Below are 22,400 nucleotides of genomic sequence, written 5' to 3' on the forward strand. Positions count from 1 at the left end.
GGGGGCACGGTGGCTTAGTGGTTAGCACGTTCACCTCACACCTCCAGGGTTGGGGGTTCGATTCCCGCCTCCACCTTGTGTGTGTGGAGTTTGCATGTCCTCCCCATGCCTCGGGGGTTTCCTCCGGGTGCTCCGGTTTCTTCCCCCTGTCCAAAGACATGCATGGTAGGTTGATTGGCATCTCTGGAAAATTTGTCCGTAGTGTGTGATTGTGTGAGTGAATGAGAGTGTGTGTGTGTGCCCTGCGATGGGTTGGCACTCTGTACAGGGTGTATCCTGCCTTGATGCCCGATGACGCCTGAGATAGGCACAGGCTCCCCGTGACCCGATGTAGTTCGGATAAGCGGTAGAAGATGAATGAATGAATGAATGAATGTAGTGATTTGTATTGACTCTTTAATCCAACCAAGTCAAAACAGAGCCGCTGTGTTTTTTTTTTTCTTTAAATTGTCACTCGTATATAGTGATTATAGTCAGAAAGGATATGATTTTAAAAGAAAACATGAAAAGTAGGCATGAAATACAAAAAATACCTGAATTTATCAACATTAGTAGCTTAACTACAGGTCATTTTTTTTCTCTGTCACTCTATCCTCCTGAGAAGCTGGGGTTACAGAACTCTACATCACTGCTTGGCCCGGTTCACAACCTTACCCAGGTGTTCAAGGTACGTTGTGCCATGTTTAGAGAAACATGCTGATCTGAGACTAATTAAAGCAAATGTTCTGAAGAGGGGCCAATAAACCCACTAAAAGCTACAGTAATGTAGATAGTATGAAGGTCTAATGAATGCAACAGTTACGATTATTGCTTTTTCTGTAGTTTATTGTCCTATAATTCAATGAGCTGCTTACACACACGGGTGAACAATAATAAAAGCTGACATTTGGACTGACGTTTACGATGCAGTCTACTGAATTAGTCTATGAATGCAGACAGTCGGCACAGATGGCGTTTATTCCCACAGCGCCACTGATCAACAGTATAAATAAATCCACTATAATCATATACTGTTGTCAAACAGCAACTCTCTATCTAATCCGTTACCAGTAACCTTGTTTCTTTGGCTGCCGTTTTCTCACGTGAAGCAAAAGTGCCTTTTTAGTAATCAACAGTTTGGATGGTGTCCCTCAACATGTATATATTCTCATACCTTAGAAATCTTCACAATCTGCTGTGAAGAAGCTCAGATTATTCACAAGGGAAAGAAATTTTTGGAGCAATCAGATTTTTTTCCCCTGGAATATTTCAGCTACAAATACAATATTGTCAATTCATAAATTAAACATGTTACAGAAAAATATTTCATCACACCCACTTTTTTTATTCAAAGAATGTTTCTCTTTATGCAAGCCCAATATCTGCATGTATTTAGTTAGAAGCTCTTCACGCTAGGAGTCTGATATATAATTCAGCCAATATGTTAATGAGTCCACTGTATTCACAGTCTCAACATGTATGGCGTTTGTCGGAAAACAGTCTTTAGAGTGTACGAATGGAAATCAGTAATGATTGGACTGTATAATGAGTTACTGGTTTCACCAAATGTAATGATGGAATTATACAAGTCTTATTATTCAAAGCTGCATTAGCACAGGTTTCTTTCACTAATCATTCATACACCTACTTTCCTGGATGGAGAGTCATCAGTAATTCAGCCATGACAAAATAGGTCTGATCAACAGTACACAACAGAATATAATTATTTTCGATCTCTTAATGACACCCTTACACTTCCTTACACACCAAGGACACGACCCTTACATTGGTCAATGCAGTAGCTCACAATTATAAAACTCTGGTCCTTGCACTACAGGTCTAATTCTGTACCACAACATTCCTATGCTGGGGCACGGTGGCTTAGTGAGGTTAGCACACCTCCAGGGTCGGGGTTCGATTCCCGCCTCCACCTTGCGTGTGTGCATGTTCTCCCCGTGCCTCGGGGGTTTCCTCTCCCGGTCCAAAGACATGCATGGTAGGTTGATTGGCATCTCTGGAAAATTGTCCCTAGTGTGTGGGTTGGCATTCCAGGGTGTATCTTGCCTTGATGCCCAATGACGCCACAGGCTCCCCGTGACCCGAGGTAGTTCGGGTAAGCGGTAGAAGATGAATGAATGAATGAACATTCCTATGCCATATTACAATTGTCCCTGAGTGTGAAGCAGTGTGTAAAAAAAAACCTCATCCAAACAGTGTGCAAGAAAATTTCAGTGGTTAGGAGAACAAGACTCAAAATGATTCCTCCAATTATCTAATTTCAAAATTTGGAGCCTGCAAGTTCTCAAACAATGCAGACCTTGTCTTATAACAAATATAGAATAAAAGTCTTGTGACTTTTTTGTCTTCTTTACAGCTTCAAATTCTATGCTTGTCTTCACATCTTAACTGTCCTTCATTCTTTACCCTCTCCATTCCCTTTAGCATTCTTATTGACTTTCCAGTAACAAAATGCTAATTCTGACATTCACCACTTGGCTTTAATTCCACTGGTCGGTGGATAATCTTGTCTTTTCCACCTCTCCTGGAGTGCATTCACTTCAAATTTTAAAATCTAACCTAAACACAGGGTGTGTGAAGATAGGGAAGGAGTGATTAATGGAAGTACGACACAGGACAAGAAGAAAACAAGCCGATACTTAAATATGAGAAGAAACCAAGACAGTGGAGGAAGTGGGAAGAATTAGGGGTGGGTAATGTTTTGGTTGGAGAAATGCTGGAAAGCTTGATGACTAAATTACGACTTTATCTATAATACACATATTAATTTCCCATGCCGTCCAAGATGTAAATATTGACCTAGTTAGTCACGTGCATGCATCTGTATGACTAATGCTGATTGAAGTATCATTCACTTTGCAGTGTGTGGGTATGTGTGTGTCTAACCAATGGGGTTCACTTTGGTGCATACAGTAACTTTGCATATTTGTGCTTGTGTGTGAAGAAGTATGTCCTTGAACTGACTTCCCCATTGCTGTACGCACTAATGGGAGACTACGAAATACAGACACCTCATCACTGATGCAGCACAGACAGTGTCTGCAGAGAACTAAAGGAGTGTGTGTGTATGTGTGTGTGTGTGTGAGAGAGAGAGAGAGCGAGAGAGAGAGAGAGATAAAGAGCCTCATGGCAATGAAAGATGTAGGTATTGTTTTACTCCCATTCGTAACTGTGCTAGTCTCTATGCACCATTTTGGCACTCTGTGTGATTGCTCATACCCTAAGGGAGTCTCATTTAGAATACAAAAGCTATGTTTTATAGGTCATCAGCTCACTTGGAATAAACATGATCTTAAATCTCCAGGGGGAAAAAAAACTTACTTATTGAAACCTATGCATGCCTGCAATGTTAAAATGAATTGAATCCAAAAGACTGTCCTGTGCAACACACTTAGTACTATTTGTCTTAACACATCTACACTATTGTGTAATGATTTATTATCTTACTTTCCACTGTCTCCTAGAATCCCTTTTATAGTCTGGTTCCTCTCAAGATTTCCTCCTAATGTTGGAGGAGAAAATTTTCCCCCTGGAGAAAATCTAAATCTGAATCACTATGGTTTGTGTCAAGGTTCATACAAAAAAATAGAATTTAATTGAAAACGTTGTATAGAAATTTGACAGCTCATTAAACTAAAACTACAGCACTCACTCATGTTTAAATGTTTTACAAATTAAAGGAACACCCAAACATCTAATTTCTATGAACAACATATGTAACATCACAACTTACATACAATAGAAGTCAACTATGCAATTATACAATTTTGCTGAATGCTCTTAAAATCTTCTTCATTCAAGGTTTAAATCTGCATGTTACGGTATATTTTAGCTCTAAGTAAACACGGACGTGCCTCAGGATCAACCACAAAAAAAGTATAATAAAAAAGAATAACGTTTTACCTTATATTGCTGGGGAATTGAGGTCATACTCGACTGCATTAGAACAAATGCACTGCTTAACATGCACAGTGGATATTTTGTATGGGTGATCAGTCTAATTTAATATGTAAATATCTATGTCTATGTAGCTCCACAACTTTTAAGTAAATGCGAATTATTACATTTAAATCAATATTTTTGTCTTTTATTTATTTTTGTATTGTGTCATTGTATCTCCAGACTTCAAGAATATTTATAGTTACCTTGGCACTAGGACCTGGGGGAGGATGCTGCTGCTGCTGCTGCTGCTGATGCTGCTGCTGATGATGATGATGCTGCTGCTGCTGCTGCTGCTGCTGATGCTGCTGCTGATGATGATGATGATGCTGCTGCAATGTTACCTTTGCTGTGGCTGTGCGTCTCGCACTGTAGTCATAATCATGTTTGAATAAATATTATTCAATACCCTGTTTGTCATATACAGAGTGTAATAGTAAGTAGTTTCAAAGAAAATATTCCTATCTACAATATGAATTTCTGGGGTTGACGGGTTTAAGAAAGGGGACTTTCTGTGTAGCACTAAAACTAGCAAATAAATGTTTTATGCAGCTCTTTATAGTCTTTGCTTTCATATACATCATCAGAAAGAGGTTTCTTAAACACGCTAATGCATTTAACATTGATCTAGATTTAATCGGATGAGTTAAAACCTTTATCGCTCTAATTAGGTATTGTAACATACTGTACCACATATTTATATTTAACAGTGACTGTTTAACAGTTTATATTCTTTTTAATCTACAGACTTAATTTGTCACAACTGTTTGTTTTATTATGGTCTGAGAGTGACCAGTTAATGGGCTGCACAAAGATTTATGTTCTATTGTTTAACTGCTATTCTCTATCATTGTGTATGCTCTGGGGTAGTAAGAGTAATTAAACTGTAATAAAATTCATCTCCAGTATTTCAAAACAATCACATTACTGATTATGTTGTTGACAATAAGTTAACATTTGCGAAAAGGTCACATACTGTAGTTCTATCTGGGTTCAGAATGAATGGGAGATAATGATATCCATTACAGTATAATAATTTATGTCCCTCAATTCCTAAACCTGTAGATAGATATACAAGAATGAACAAAATAAATTAAGGGATGATGCAGCTAAGATAAAACAGCCTGGTGAGATGAATTTGTCAAAAAAAAAAGTGATTGTTTTTCACTCATTTCAGTGTTAATCACTCTGTAGTCATATCTAACACAAAGATTTGTTTTTTTAGGTTTTTCTTAGTAATTTCATGAGAAAAAAAATTGGGGGGGGGGGGGGAGGAGAGAACAACTGTTTATCCTGTATATCGCTGTAACATAAGCGATAACAGGAACTTGATTCGTAGACATTCCAAATGAACAAAAAGTATGATGTGTCATTAATTAATAAATAAATATTTATTATATAATATAAGTATTTGTGCAAAGTGAATCACAAGGAATAAATCAGTAATCGATGTCAGGGTGGTAACAGTGACTCTGCTTTGCTTCAGATTATTTTATTTGCCATCCCAGGTTTTATTTTATTCCTTACTCAGTTACCTTATAAAAGTCTTGACCGTAAATAACAAGTCAGTTATGTTTATTCATATGCCAATGCTCTCCATTTTTATTGCACAACAAGAATTCATCTGTAAGGAATGCTTTCACAACATTGGTACTGATGGAGCAGATTACTGAAAAAGACAAAAGTACAATGCTTTGTACCAGGAGCTTTAGCACATCACCACCATAGACATCACTCCAGACCTTATTGTCATAGTGATATTATATTATATATTTATTCGTGCTTATAAAATAACCAATTCGAAGCTCATAACTTGCTTTATCCTTGCAACAGGCATAGCATCATTTAGCTCATTTTCACTGACCAACAAATTGGGCTGTATAACTGGAGGTGTGCTAGCGGGGGAGAGGTGTGTAACTGAAACGTAAATGATAGGAGGAAGGGTGCACAAAGCAGGTCAGGCATGGTGAGGTGGCCATCTTTAACTAGTGCTCTTCAATCAACTGGCACAGATGATGGATAACTGATATCTGACTGGATAAATGTGTATTAACGCACACACAGCTAATCATGACTGAGAATCAATCAGTTGGAGTACAGCAGCAAAGATAGAGACTTCCTACTCTTCCTCCAGTGGATCATCAGACAAATACAAGTACAAATACAAACCCGATGAAAGCCCTCACACTGCTAAAGTCACTCTTTAAAACACTTGATAGCCTTACTGTACTTAGCCTGATTGGGGGCTTAGCATGGCTTGAATCATCTTAGACTCAAATCTGAATATGTTTTGTCTGCAGCCATTGAACAAACATTTCTGGCTAGTTTTATCACTAAATATTTTATCAATCTTTATCACTATGCAAAAGCTACTATAAAATAGAGAGCTGTTAAGGATTTATTTTCAGTAGTGAAATGTTCTTATTGAGGCACCTATTGAAGAAAAATCCACCCAGAATCCCTTGTATATGTATTTGTTTCTAATTAATAATTGACCGGCAGTGATGTCCTTTTATTGGTCTATATTCATTTCAGTTAACACTTTCCCACAATGCTGTTCATGTCTACTTCATGATAGTGGCACCAGTGGGATTTAGCCTTTACTTCATCTCTACCTCACTAAAGCGATGCAGCGGCACTTTAGTTATTTTCAGTATTCCGTCCAGCTCTCTCACCACCACCTCCGTCTGAAATCTCCGCTCAATCAGATCAGCTTGCAAAACTTCACCTTTTGTGCTCATGCCACCGTCACCGCCTGCCTAACCCATAATATCTAGACTGATAGTTAGCTGAGCCCAGCCACTTTTATGACTCAGTGCAACTACATCATAGAATATTTGCTGTCTATGTTGCTTTTACACGGAGTATTTTATTAAAAATGACTTTGAAAATAGATTGTGAAAATATTCTCTCCTATTAAGTACCACCAACTGTCCAAGCAATATCCCCTTGTGATGATGTCAGGGCAGTACACAACCCACACAGTCTTTTCACAGGGATAACATATACAGCACCAACCAACAAATTAGCCCCAGAATCACTAAGCACATGACACACAGACGTGTTTAATATTTAAATTCGCTTGACAGGAAAGTGGCTCACCATCTGCATATAGCAGTCATCTTATGACACTTTGCTACTGTACTCTGTTGTTGGGTTTAAAAAATGACAGATAGCCAATTAAGCTTCATTTTCTGTCTGCATTTCTCATTCGTTCGAACATTTTGGTGTTTAACAAGTTGGCTGAGCGATTTATTTCTCTTCAAATACTAGAAATAAAATATCAAGGAAAAAAAAACATTTATTTGCACCAACAACATACAATCGACAACAAGCAATCAAAAAAGCAGGTGTCTCTTCATGCCAATCAATGCGTAGGAGTTTTTGGGGCATGAATTAAAAGGTAAAACTGATGTAATTGTCTGTATTTTAGAAAATTCCTTCAAAATGTCTGATTACAACTTTAAACCAATTGTTATTTATATATTTTTTTTTTCATATAGTGACATAGTTAGTGATATGTTTTAACAGGGAGACTGTTTATTAATCCGGTGTAGTGTTTAATAGCATATCTATATAAAATTCTTTAGATTTCATTTATAGATCTACTGTATGTGAATCTGTTACTGTCATATACTTGTTATTAAAAAAATATACATGCATTCAGTATAGGATTTTTAAAGTATTTAATGTTTTCACCTCTGTTGTTTTTGACTTGATCTGTGTATGTATGTGCTCAGCTGGCATCTACAAAGGCGAGTTGGTTTTCTAAAAAGCCGTCTGGCGTGATGTCTACGGATCGCAAAAGCAAAGTCTGCTCTGGTGGCTCCAGCGAAAAGCAACATTCCGGTGGAGCAGAGGTTTTGGTATGTACTCCGTGATCCACTGCATTCAAAAGTCCAGACAAACATGAATGTGCAAGTTGTGTCTCCCAACATTGGGAAAGACTATGCTGGATTATTCGTTTTATGTCGCTAACAACTATTCAGCAGCTATATTGTACATATATTGCAAGTTAAAAAACAAAAACAACAAAAAAAAAAAAAAAACAGTTTTCTGTTATTCTTTTTACAAGGTCAAATACCACTAAAATAGACAATGTGGAAACTAGGTATTACTAGGCACTAGGTATGTTGGCCTACGTTAAATTGTGCATCGTGGCACACCGTAAAGACGAAAAAACAACAAAAACACTTATCATAACAAAAAACACAAAGTACCCTGATTTACTAAGACATTTTATACCAAGGCATTCTGTACCGTTTACATTCGGTACTGTGAAACAAGAGGTTTGTATGACAGTCCTCTCAAATTATTGTCCGTTATTCAGCTAAGGTGAGGAAAGCTGACGTCTGTCTTTCTGCCCCAGAAAGAAAGTTTTTTTTCTTTGTTGTTCTTTTTTTTTCGTTTGTTTTTTGTTTTGTTTTGTTTTTGTTTTTTGGCAGGGAAAAAAAAAACAGAAAAAAGAAGATACTCGAAATCTCTACTTAAAGGAATACTTCGATCAGGATTGCTATTGTTACAGTGAAATGAAGCCAATTGATTCCATGCTGAAACTCAAATCAGTTTCTTTCTATTAATATTTGCCAGGTTAGTTGGCAGTATCACATGTTTGCACTGACTGTGACCACCTTGTTCACAATCCTCCGAAGACATTTCTTTCTAGCAGAGCCTAAAATAGCAGCGTAAATAGGGCCAGCATAAGTGCATGATTACAAAAATAAACAGTTTCAGTCATGTGCAGTAAAACCACAGCAATACATAGATTTGCATTCAATTCGTTCAGCTCACTCAGAATACATTTGTCAGTACGTTAGAGACTTACAATGTACACTTAAAACAGGATATACAAAAACAAAGTATTTGCTAATCTCCGAAAATGAGAATTGCAGGGCAAATAAAAACCTCTGGCATTCAGAAAAAACTGGCATTAAATGGCAAAAATTAAAGCTACACCACAGATCACGTTTCTCAGGACTCAGTAGATCAAATATCCCATTACTGCTAGAAAATGGCAATGTTAGCTCAGAAGGACTTAGTAAATAAAGTAAGTAAATAGTCTTTTATTCAGTCATATTGACTCGATTTGCACCAGCCTTTGTTTTAATAGTCGATCCTAATGCTCGCTGTAAAAGACTTCGAGCTAAATCTACAGTACAACAATAATAAAGATATGGGACTGAGTATGAATGTGAGTTATGTTGCCGCTATTTTACTGCATCGATAAAACTGCATCCATTCCTGCAACTCATCAAACCATCCCAAATCACCTCATTGTGGCTATTATGAATATTGTGAGTTATCATCATTTTCTTTCTCTAAAAGGTGCTCATGGGGATATTGTATGTGGTTGTTTGTTTGCTTAATTGGTTTAAATGTTTCCCCCATTTTTTATATCTAATATCCAGCTTCTAGCAAGTAATGGTTGAAGTAACACAAACGGTTCTTTTGTAATTAAGTAGCAGTTAGCTAATAAGCATAATCAACAGTTGATCACAAGAAACACTCAGCAATACACACGTTTTCCATTTTGCATTAGTCGATATGATTCTATTTACATGGCAGTAAATGCCAGTCGGCATACATTCAGGAACAAATACACACCTTCGTCCGTCCGAGTTCAGCTTCCGTTTTTCAGTATTAAGTAAGCGCACTACTAATCAGACTCATTTACAACTGATTTACAAGGTCATATTTACAATCCAAGTGAAAAATAAAATGCAGCGTTTAACTGTTAGCTACAAATTGTTAAGCTAGCATATCTTTAAATCAAAGGTGATTCTTTTGTTTCTTCCAATGACCAAACAAAAGATTTGGTCGATTCTCTTAACGATCCCATTAAAAATTTTTACACAACAACCTCTTTATTAATAATATCTTAGAGGTTTTGGTAAAGTGCAGAATATTGCCAATACTGGATAAGTTAAACAAATAAGGGTTTATTTTGTCAAGTTAATATAATAAAATGCTGCAGTTTTTTTCACAATAAAATAGTTTTAGATTTTTTTCTGATAAGGTATGCTGGCTTTAAGTGTAAAAATGAACCATGTTCAACTGGTTCAAGCTATATTTGAGTAAACTACTGCAACATTTTATTATTTCCACACACCGATACTGGTAGTTGAATGAAAAAAAAAAACAGCTATTCTGGGTAATGTCAATTTTGAATTGTAGCATGCAAATAAAACTATAATTCAGGAATTTAATATTTACGATAAAGCTAAAATCTAAATATGTTTTAGATAAACCTTTCCTCCCTTGTTCCATTTTTTACTACCATAAAATATCATTTAAATACGTCTAAATATATCGTTCACACAGCACAACAAAATCGCAAGACTAAAGGCAGGGTAGTCAAAATCACTATCATATTGTTAAGAAATAGATTCTTTTGGTTATCCATTTCTATTTACTACTGTTTTGGTATCTCCTAATAGTCAGTGATGTTCATCAGTAAGACCTCTCAGCTTACCAAAAGCTCTGGGGTATTGTCTTTACCATTACAAATGCTTCTGTCAAAATGCCCAGCAAAATAAATTAAAGAAAAAATAGTTGTTTCACTATAGTGGCTTTACACTCTCATGAGAAAACAGGTCAATAAATAAATAACAAACGTGAGCCCCGGACCCCCCACCCTTCCTTCACGCCCCAATAGACTCACACTTACCACATATATGGCTTCTAAACTTGGAATAAAGGCAGTTAAATAAATGGCGCTTCTTTTAAATTCTTTTTTCTTATTTCACACAGACATGAGCAAACTCAACCAAGCTCAACTTTGGTTTTTGAGTGGGTACAATGAAGATATTTTGTGTCATTTTTCTTTTAAAATGTATTCTATTTACATATCAATATAAGATCGCCCAGCGGTCTATAATACTATTTTCATTGATATTTTACAAGATTATGAAGAACAGCTAGTTATTTGCTACAATTATACAGAACAAAAGAACACTCAAAAACACTTTTGCAAAGCTTAAAATTTCATCATTGTCATGTGATACAAGTCCCTGATTTTCTTTAAGTCCTAGCTCAGGCCAGATTGCATTGTATGGACTCTACAGAATACTACAGATTTTTTCATCTATCCACTTACTTCTTCATAACAAAGACAGCAGAGGGCAAATTGATAGCTGAACGAAAGAGTAACTACATGAATGGGTGAGCTAGGAAAATCCCACTTGTTCATGCTAGTTAAAATGGTGGCATTTGTATCTGTTAAGGATCTGATTTCTCCCCCTACACAATACACATTCTGCTTCCTTTGGGTACAGAAAACCTTCGGACACACAATAGTGCCACCATGTCAACATACACCAGAGTTTGGTCAGAGGTTTGAGGACAGCCTGGATCTGATAGTTGAGTCTGTCTCAGGGAGGCTAACTATAGAATCTTTTTTGTGCACTATTGGCTCAAGATAGCTTGGCCCTGCGCCACCAACAGGAGGTGGAGTGGAGGGTGACATCTGGTGAGGATGTACGATTCTGTGAGGTACAGCGCTTCTGATTCCAGAGGGCCCAGGTATTGCAGGGTGAGGGGCCTGCTGTGGCCCAATGGACAAAGAGGAAACGTGGGCTGAGGGTGGTGGGCTGGTACCAACACCTGTCACTCCATCCTGGGGCAAAGAAGGTTGAGAAGTGGACAACGTGCGGGCATCTTGGCTCAGGCTGTCTGCATGCTGCAGGGAGTGAGCACCTTTGCGTGTTGGACTGGGCACATGCTGCTGGACAAGTGACAGCTGAGATCCTGTACGCCCACCCATGGGGCTGCAGCCATACTGGAATGTCCTTGAGCCCGTTGGTGCCAGTGGGCTCTGCACCGGTGGACTGGATGTGGCAGCAGAAGCACACGCGCCTGGTGGTTGTGGCTGCATGGGAGAGACAGATGCAGGGCTGGAAAGGTTCTGGATTACCTGGAAGCGCCGGACCATGCGGGGTGATTGAAGAGTTCCTGGGCCCACCAGAGGATTTGCCATCTGTGGACAGAAGCTCATGGCTACGGCCTGCTGTAGGGTGGCGATTGCTGAAGCACCCTGCGACTGGCACGGTGGTGCAAACATGCCACCAGGGACTGCGGCTGTCATAGACATGGCACGTGGGCGCTGAAAGTCCACCAGTTTGACCATTTCTCTGTCATACTTCACAATCTCCTGGATCATTTCATTCTCTGTGTTGTTGAAGACTCCAGAGTTGAGGTCATGCTGCACTTTGTTCATCAAGATGGAGTTTTTCTTACCTGGTAGGGAAAGGATGGTCATTTACAAATCTACAAATAAGGCTGTCATTGCACATTTGCACTTCTTTTATAGTAATGGAATTTAGTCACAGTTCTAGAATATACTTGCATTGCATTTTAATGCAATTTATAAAATACTGTTCTCACTGACCTATTTCATAATATAGGTGACTCAGCTGACCTACTGAAACTGGGAAACTATTTGTTTTTTGCATAATGCCTGTGCTACTATGAAAACAAAAGTCACATTTTGTTTTCATTGTCATTGACTTGAAGCTTTAGGAGTTTTCACAGAGCAGTGAACAAACCTTTGGCACTCACCTTTAACATTGAAGAGAAACAAATGGCTAGATAAGTGTGAAGTGCACGCTAATAAGAGATTACGACCCTCTTACCTAGACGATCAAGTCTGTCAATGGCCACGGTCTCAAAAGCCCTTCTCATCATAGGGTACTCCTCCAGAACTTCATTGAAGTTGTCCACAGACAGTGAGTAAAGGCGGCAGTACGTCTCCGCCTGAACACTCGCTGTCCGACGGCCTCGTGTTAACAAACAGATTTCTGAAAGAAAATCAAACCACAAATAAACAAAGCAACTTGATTTGCATTTGGGATTTTGCATAACGGCAGATGCTGACAACCTTAAACTGAACTGTGAGATAGAACATATGTGGAAATTCTTGAGAACATAGAAATGAGACAGACATTTGGGCAAAGTCAGATGTTAGAATTGATGTCTGTACCTGCAATTCACTTTTATGAGCTCATTCATGGTTCAGTTTGACCAATATGCACCATGAAAATAGATGAGTATTATATCGTCGCTGTCAGGCGGAATCCTCGTATCTCCAAAACCGTTATTTTTCAGGAAATTAAAAAAACACCGTACCTTATCTGCAGTGCACAGGGTTTAGTCCGCGTTGCAGTGGATTGTCTTGCGCTAAATTCCTGTCCTCAGACGAGTACCAGAACTAGCGGGGGTCAAGATTTTTTTTTCTTTGAGTCCAGTGTTTTGAAGACATTTACCTCAGAAGACATGTTGATTCGTTGCGACTCTTCTTGAGGAGAAATATGCCGCGAAGCTCTCCCGCGGAGTGAGGAAGAGGTGGACAGTTGAAGTGTCCAATGGAGTTATGAGATTTTCGCTCAAGCTATTTTCAAGACTTTAGATTGGTTAATAACTTGTAAAAATAACAGACCCACGTGGGGACTGACCAATAGCATCAATATGTGAAAAAAAAATTTGGACATACGAGGTTCCCGCCCGACAGCGACGATATAGTGATTGGAATTACAGGAGACTTTCTTTGATGTGTAATGTCTACAAAAAGATGCTGGTATACATCAGCTTGTTTGGCTACATCCACTGTCTTTTAAAAATAAATAGACCTCGATATAAGGTTTTGTTTTTGGCATCAACAACAGATTTTGTACAAGTAGCATAAATACATGTTCTGCAAATGGGAGCAATAATTGGCCCATCATCTGGAGGATATGAGTTCCAATCCAAACGATGCCACAGCCATTCATGGCCAGGAGCCAAGGAAGCAAAATTAGCCCTTCTCTCAGGGTGGATGGGAGGATGTATTCTCTCTTCCCTGTCACACTAGTCAATCGTGAGCATCTGTGAGCTTGTGTGTGGAAGAGGGCCGGTAGCACTTTCCTCTGTTTTGCTGCCCTGTGACACAGCATGAACGGCATTTCATATAGAGAAGGAAGCATCCCGATTTGGAAGACTAGTGTATGATATTGGAAAGCTGGTTGGTAGGTGAGAATGGCAGGTGACCTTCCATATATAAAGCAAATAAAATCAATAGTTGAATTAAGTACTAGTAGAAAGGACTGTTACAAACAAGAAAAGCTTGTGCAGTTCTCTCCTCAGTGAGTGAAGAAAACGTTCTACCACACCTCGTCAATGTTATAAACACCGGCCACTGTATTAACATAGCTTGCCATCAATCAGAGCCGGCCACCAGCCTGCGCTCTAAATCAGTTCTGGATCAGCAGATGCATATTCCAATATCCTCCTTCCAGGAGGCTGAAGTTAATTATAGACAGCAGTGTCACTCCATAGCCACTCACTTACGGCTGGGTCCCATTCATCAAGTCAAGAGGCAGTATATTTGAAAGCACGCACACACAAATGAATGCACAAACAAAGGAACGCATGCACAGACATGCATGAAAACACACAGGCACATATGCATAAACAGACACGCTAACAACCCGACTTGCATCTCTGTCTCAGCTTTTTTTCGTGAAGCCCCCGGGGGCCGGCACACTGCATTGAAGAGGAACCAAAAACTATGCTGGTGCTGCTACTGATATTTCTCTCATGATTTTGTTCAATATCTGTCTCACTGAACACCCCAGGGGAGGACCATCTGAAAAACCCTTTTAACTACAGAAGGCATCTGTTTTAGTCACAACCTTTCCAAGGTCACTCGGGGGGAAAAGCTCCCGGTCCTCCCTGCTCACTGCGGCTCAGGACTGCTGAGTCATCAGGATTTTACAGCTAAACAAGGATCATCTTCCACTTCTAAATTTCAGCAAAAAGCTCCACGGATCTACAACGCTTAGCAGGCTCAGGGAAGTTCATGTTGCTCATGTAGAGTAAATCACATGAATATCTAGAGATTATCATCACTAAATAAGTGAGGAAATAATATAACGGCAGAGGACAGAAAAAAAAAAAAAACATTGAATGACTTTGCCGGACCATTCACAGCCAATGCATTAAGCTCTAAAGTAAGCACATTACTTCTACAGCTACTACTTTGATTACTATCATTACTCCTACTGGTTTTCTTCCTCCTCTGGCTATTGAGTACTGCTGCTACTATTCCTGATATTACTGCTTCTACTGCCACAAGTACTATTATTACTACTCCTAATACTTACTAATATTGCTTCTGTACTGTAACTACTACTATTTTTCAGGCAGTTATTATAGCAGTAGGAGTAATAGGATGTCTATTACTCCTACTGTTATTGCAACTAATAAGAATACTATTATTACTGTTACTACTACAGCTACTACTCATCTCCCTCACCTAATGTTGAGGATGTGGTAACCTAGTGGTTAACGTATTGTACTATCACTTGGAAGGTTGTGAGTTTGAATCCCAGGTCCACCAAACTGCCGCTGCTGGGTCCCTGAGCAAAGCCCTTAACCCTCAATTGCTCAGTTACATAAAGGGCATCTGCAAAATGCCATAAATGTAGACTATTATTGCTGCTACTAACACTAAACTAGTAATGGAATGAATCAATGAAGTTATTGTACAGTATATGGCAACATCTCTGGTCTAATATTTGATATTTTAACATCAAATTAGAACTCCTAATTAAACCCAGGATTTATGCTGTTAATGTTAGTGACCTTCATTCAAGAAATTCTAATCAAGAAAGCCTTATAAAGACATAGAGCTGGAGACTCTAAAAGCCTTTGTAGAGCAACTCTGGAAAAAAAGGCCATCGACTATCCATTCCAGCTGGCTGTAAGTGTTCACCATTTGCATTATGGTGCACTAAGTGAAATTAGAAATTGCAGGGGAATAAATCCAGTTGCCTGTGGAGCACCGGCTTGGAGTTTAATTAAAATGCAGAGCACATTAAGAGAGTAATTATCTGAACATCCCACACCCTTGTCACTGTAAACAACAGGACTCAAAAGCCATGCACCTGCACTTACTGTATAACAAAGCTAGCTATGAGATCTACAGTATCTACTAGATATTTTCTGCTGGCTTTCAATTACAACTTCCCATTCTGACTGGCTAGACTGCATCAAACAGGCCGATTTTGCAGTATATCGTAAAATAAACTCATTAATGATTTCCACATAACAGGGATATAATTATCATGCTAGGTTATCAGCATGAGCATTGTAGCTGGCTAAGTACTCATTGAATTATGCTTGTCACATAAAGTTGTGTGAGTTAAACTGCATTACCATCTCAGGATTATTATGCGATCATAAATGACAGAGAGATCTTAGAAGACATTGTTTGGTGTTATTGCCTGGGTGGAAAGATTTTGATGGTCCACATTAAAAGATGTTTAAATATTCAACTTTAATTCCATCTTGTAAAACATGCTAATTACTGAGGTAAATCTTGTTCTAAATGTTGTAGAGTTTTAATTAAAATTTGGGCACTTTAATTACAGAATGTGACAGCTTAATTTCAGCTTCATTTAGGCAGTTATGCAAACAGGTTCACTGGATGACAGGACACTTTACCTCCAAAGTAGGAGCCATCAGACAGCTTCATTCCCAGCGTTCCTTTGGTAATGACATTGACTACACCATGTTGGATGAAGTACATCTTTTTGCCAATGGTGCCTTCGCGGATGATGTAATCCCTGGGTTGGAAGACCTCAAAGCGGAGCTTAGTTAGCATTGCTGTGACGAAGTTGGGATCGGCATTGGCAAACAGGGGCATAGAGGCCACCAGCTTACGGCAGTTAAAGTTGACGATTTCCTAGAGAGCAATATAAATGAAATACAGTATATAGTACATTAAGCGTCATAATGGGGGAAAATTGAATCTCGGTAATACTAAGTAATGCATGGTTGGTTAAAATATTTAACAGGCTGGTTTAAATATTTAAGAAATTGCTAATTTCACATACAACAGTCTCTGGAGTTCAGTGTGTTGTGTGTTCTGAGATGCTCTTATGTTCACCACAGTAGCTGACAGCTCCAGCCAGTCTGGCTATTCTCTACTGATCTTACAGTAACAAGGTGTTTTTACCTCTATAACTGCCACTTACTGGATTTGTTTTCTTTTTCATACCATCCTGTGTAAAATCTACAGATTGTTGTGTGTATAGAAGATGAGCAGCCATTTCTGAAATTTGCAAACCAGCCCATCTGGCACCAACAGCCACGCCACTGTTTAAATCCGTCAGATTTTTCCCTCATGCAGATGTTTGATGTGAACATTAACTAAAGCTCTTGTCCTGTATCTGCATGAGCTACATGATTGGCCAGTGCCAATAGATGTTCCACATGGAAACACATACAAAAGAGCATTTGGATATGCACCAACTAAAACAGCATCCTTACTGAGAGAAGAATACAACAAAAAGATTGAAGTAGATAAAATGCAATGCACAGCACTCATTGCGCTTTTCCTAAGAGATGAATTGGTTTGTACAGCACAACACGTTTCGCTGTCAGCATCGCTTTATTGTTTTGGAAAGTAAGAAGAGAACTGAGGTAACTGCATGGGCTCCTGGGATGCTTTTTCCATAAATGTTAACAAACGGACGTGTACAGCGACGCTCCCACCACACAATGTACAGTAAGCATGCTCGGTCTCACCTCTCTGAGTGGTTCGTTTAACTCCTCCAGGATGCTCTCCTCATCGAACATCTTGCCCTGGTAGCGGTGCTCGTAATAGTCATGGATTTTTTGCCGGAAGTCTGCTGGAAGTTTGTGGAACGACATGTACTGCTCCACTTGCTTGTACTAAGAGAGGACAAATAAATCAAGACTCTTAGATAGTGTGTGTTAAAGGATAAATAGTAATACTCAAATATTTTTGCTAAAAGGTCACTACAGCTGTACATAACCCTATACAGCCTACTGAAGACCATCTGTAGATTTCATATGAGGCCCTTAGTTATCATGACATTTTGCATCCAGTGATATAATGTGTCATATTATCTATCTTGACAGTATTTATTAGTTTTTTAGTTTTTAAACATGATCTTATGAAGTATTATGACAACTCAGTGTATCATGATAACTGTTACAACTCCAGACTGCATATGACATACTCAGGGTTTTGGGAACATCTTATGTGGGATGCTAAGCTATATTACATTACACACATTCACTGCTAAGCATAATTCAGGGTTTCCAATTTACCTATCTTCATTGTTTTTCTGTGATGGGAGGAAACCTGAAACCCTGGACATGCAGAAGCTTAGCATCAAGCACCTGGAACTGTAAAAATCTGTGGCACTATGTCTAGGTACATTGTTTTCTTAAACAATTTGTAACCTTAGCCTATTTTTAATATTCCTGAGTATTGAACTTGTCCCTTGTTTGACTCTAAAGACCACAAAGGCTCCACAATGGCTCCAAAAGCTACATTAACATGACACTGCTCCGTAAGCATTAAGTAGTAGAAAGAAACCAGGGCCATAGTGCCTCAGTATCTCACTTGGCTCACTGACAGCTTAATAAAGGTAAATGTTCCTAATGGTTGACTCAAAGGGAAAAGAAAGACACTAAAATATACTATTCTGGATTAAAGCCACAGATGTGCACTGATGTCCCATTATGTGGAGTAAAAGAACAAAACAGAATCCAAAGGCAATGGGAAAAGTACCTGAATTATTTTTGATTAAAGGCATAAGAAGTAAAATGAGTCATTTTATGCAAGACTTCCATTTCCTTACAGGTTAGCAGCTTAATGCCTGAGTCAGGCATCTCATCGCTGGTTTTGATGGGCCAAATGAGGGATTATTATCCGTCTGTTGCAACTAAGACACATAGCAGCAATCATTTTCAACAAATATTAGAAAAACATAGTATTAGACTGAAACACACACATGCTTGAAGGTGTGTTTCCCATGCAGGGAATTAGTACAGAGCTGTGATGGCTGTCTGACTGTTCTATCTGTGTTGTGTTGGGTGATTTATAGCTGCATATTTATAGCTGTGCCACAGGGTTCCAGTGAGATGTGTAGTGTCAGTTAAGCTCACAGACAGTAGGAGGTCTCTGTGTGCTGGTTTGTGTCAGCCTCCTTCGTGATTTACAGTAGGTTTGCCTATAAAGGCTATGCACTTCAGACACAAGTACAAGTGGCAAAAATGCATTGAGGCAAAAAAAGACACACATAAAAATGTTTGATGCCCAAATTGGAGCCTTGTACAGTTCTAAGCAGAATTCCATATTAAAAGGAACATTTTACAAATGGAACAACAGTTTTATTTTTAAATACTGAGCATTGAGAAAATTATAAAGAAGCAGATCATATTTAAAAAGAAGTACTTGGGCTCCTGCCCTTTTCTCTTAACTCACTAGACGTACACAATTGTAAAACAATAGTTGTCTAGGCAATAAGTAACTGAAATTATGGTGTTAACAAAATGATGAGACAAACACAACAGACAAATGAAAAATCTTAGCACAGATAATGTGCATATCTAGCATCTGAATGGGAATGGAGAGGTCAGAGGATAATTGCTAGGCTGGTTCAATCTGATAGGTAGACCACATTTTTTTTCCACTTCAATCAGCCAAGAACACGACACTGAGGCTACAGTTGTCACAGAGGAACACGGCAGCACTGAGCAACAGTGCCGAGAAGAAGTCCAGAACCGAGCAACACCCTGAGCCTAGCTGGGTAAAGGAACTCTCTGAAGGGAGGGTAGGCAGGAAGCATCACCTGTAAATGCCCACACCGGGCCATATTTCCACAGGAGCAGGGGGAGAGAAAAAAAGGGGTATATCCAGCTGGGGTAAAATAAATAAACAAAGCAGTCCGTGACCTGCCCCATGGACAAGAAGTGAGGCGGTGTCCCCCCACAGAAAACCAGGAAGTAGAATGGCGTCCCTTACAGAAACAGAAGTGAGGCAAGGTCACGAGCACTGACTCAACAGAAGCATGTCCGAAGCACCAAAATCCAAAGAAAAAGACTGCTCCACAAGCCGTCGGTTCAGGTGAGCTTGGCGTTATCCAACTGGTTCTGTAGGTCACTAAGTCCTTCTGTCGCGAGTCGCAGTGGCCCAGAGCAAAGATGAAAACGACTCAAATGCAGGGATAACCATACAAACACAGTTTATTAACAAAAACATGAGACTTAAATAACAAGAACTAGGAATATAATACGGCAAACAAACACAGAAAATTACAATGAACCAACGGAGTACATACTGTAAAAGATAGACAAAGAAAAGACGAGGACTCCGCAAAGCTAGATGCAACATGGAGGAAATAAATAAACATGATAATTAACAGGCAATTAAGAACATATCCAGACAAGAAACGTGATACAACACGCTGCCGGAGAGCCTCCTAATATCCCGGCAGAGAATGTCCAAGCGGAGTTCTGACATTTCCCTTATTCTCATGTTTGATGTGAACATTAATTGACTTGTATCCGTATATTTTTATATATTTCATTGCTGTCATGACTGGCTGATTGGACAATTGGATGGATAAGCAGGTGCACTAGCCAGTAAGTATATGCAAACAATATTGTTTCTTTAATGTGGAAGAGTAATATAGGACCAGATCAGATGCCCTACCGGTAATATACTGTATCACTGCAGATGTAAAATTTTGCAATGTTTTATTTAACCAGTATTAACATTAATTTATTCCTTGAAGTAGGTAAACAGATGTTCACTAGTACAATGAAAAGTGCTCTAAAAGTGTCCAAATTTTATCCAAATGTTTAAACTGTTAGCTAGTTGGCTTTATTATGAACCTAAACCAAAGTTCAGTTTTACATATTTTCAGAACCACAAAAATAAGACGGAAATGAAAAAGAGAATAAACAAAGAAAGCAGGCAGAAACACTGATTGTATCTTGTCTATCAGCATGATAGAGAGGTCAGAGGCAGACAGTACACAGTATCCACCTATTGTTTATTCAACGGATAATGTTAAAATGATATATTTACATCTTTTCAGAAATTTAATGATCAATCTTTTTTCTAGTGTATTAAATGATATAAGCCTAATCTATCACACATAACATTATCCCATAGACTGTAGGACCATGCGAAAAGGTTTCAGCCATAACTGTGACCAAAGTAACCTCTGGATGTCCATGATAATAGTTAAATCAATGATTGGTTTTAATAGGAAAATAACTCCTATACAGAAGAGCACAGCTGCAGTCTCAGTCAGCATTCATTATCTATACCAACACAAAAACGCTGAACAAGTATAAAATCGTCTCGGGAAATGGTGAGCTCATTTCAGTGGCTTCTCACTGTGCACTGACAGACAGATTGTGGATGAGCAACAGGACTTATAGCTATAGAGGGTGTTTTTTTCCAAATGCCTCACTTGTGACCTTCAGTTCTACATCCAGCTCTACTGATTGAAATAGAGAAACAGACAGGGGAAGGGGAGAATTGAGATGGAGGAGGGAAAGAAAAGTGGCCCTGGAGGCTAAATGTCTGGGTGTGAATAATTGAGAGGAGGAAAGATTCCCTACAGCTCCAAGCATCAAGTTATATTTTTTCCTTGAGGGTCCATATTACACATGTTCCCCTACTAAGGGTGCAAGACAGTGATATAATTTCTATCTGTATCCGTTTAGTGCTCCAAATCTCATGATCTTTTTTCAAAGGCAAAATACGTGTGGCCTAATTATATATATATATATATATATATAAAATATGAGCCCTGTACTATTGAACCCTTTTGAATTGTCAGCGAGGTATATGAAATCAAGACGGTTTTTCAACCTCGGCTACATCACTTGAGTTTTTTAATAGTTCATGTATTCAGTTACATCCCCAATCCCCAATAGTGCCAGTGTATTAATACTAGCAGCATCCTTGACTCAAACTGTAATCTGCATACAGTATGTGTTCTGACATTATGGAAGCATTTAAAAAGTCGAAGGTCATTTTTACTGTGAAAATGATCATGTTGAATTTAATTCAATATAAACAGCACTGCTGCAACGCTAAAAATAGTCACATGTCTGTTGGAAAAGGTCACAGAAGAAAAGAAATAATTCTGTTTGACAAGGTTTTGTTCTCTCGCTTTTTGAGCTACGTAGTCTTTTTTTCTGCATGAGACTCTTTAGGAAGCCTAAAAGCCTTGAATATGTCAGAGGCTCAACCTTTATTCTCATTGCATAGTTTAGACATGCTACGCTGCTTCCACTACTTCGTTTAACTATTTTCTAATACAAAACAGCCAACACACAGTAGCTAAGTGGAAACAACACAAGACAGCATGTCTGCTAAGTAGATAAATCTTTTGCAGGGGCTTTGTGTGTGTGTGTGTGTGTGTGTGTGTTTGTGTGTTTGTGTTTTTGTGTGTGTGTGTGTGTTTGTGTGTTTGTGTGTGTGTGTGTATGTGTGTTTGTGTGTGTGTGTGTGTATGTGTATGTGTGTATGTGTGTTTGTGTGTGTGTGTGCGTGTATGTGTATGTGTGTGTCTGTATGTGTGTGTGTGTGTGTATGTGTGTATGTGTGTATGTGTGTGTATGTGTGTGTGTATGTGTGTGTGTATGTGTGTATG

General features: G+C 38.7%; 1 protein-coding gene across 1 annotated transcript in view; it reads right to left on the reverse strand.

Moving 5' to 3' along the window:
• Positions 1–10,603: 10,603 nt before the first annotated feature.
• LOC132846008 (potassium/sodium hyperpolarization-activated cyclic nucleotide-gated channel 2-like) overlaps positions 10,604–22,400 on the reverse strand; it is a 69,860-nt gene continuing 58,063 nt past the window's right edge. The window contains exons 6-9 of the mRNA XM_060870499.1: positions 17,500–17,646; positions 16,414–16,654; positions 12,567–12,731; positions 10,604–12,171 (exon numbers count right to left, since the gene is read on the reverse strand). Of these exons, the coding sequence (XP_060726482.1) occupies positions 11,264–12,171; positions 12,567–12,731; positions 16,414–16,654; positions 17,500–17,646 (1,461 nt within the window). The 3' untranslated portion in view covers positions 10,604–11,263. The remainder of the gene's footprint in view (positions 12,172–12,566; positions 12,732–16,413; positions 16,655–17,499; positions 17,647–22,400) is intronic.

This window comes from Tachysurus vachellii, chromosome 1, assembly GCF_030014155.1.
Source record: "Tachysurus vachellii isolate PV-2020 chromosome 1, HZAU_Pvac_v1, whole genome shotgun sequence".
NCBI classification, from domain to species: Eukaryota; Metazoa; Chordata; class Actinopteri; order Siluriformes; family Bagridae; genus Tachysurus; species Tachysurus vachellii.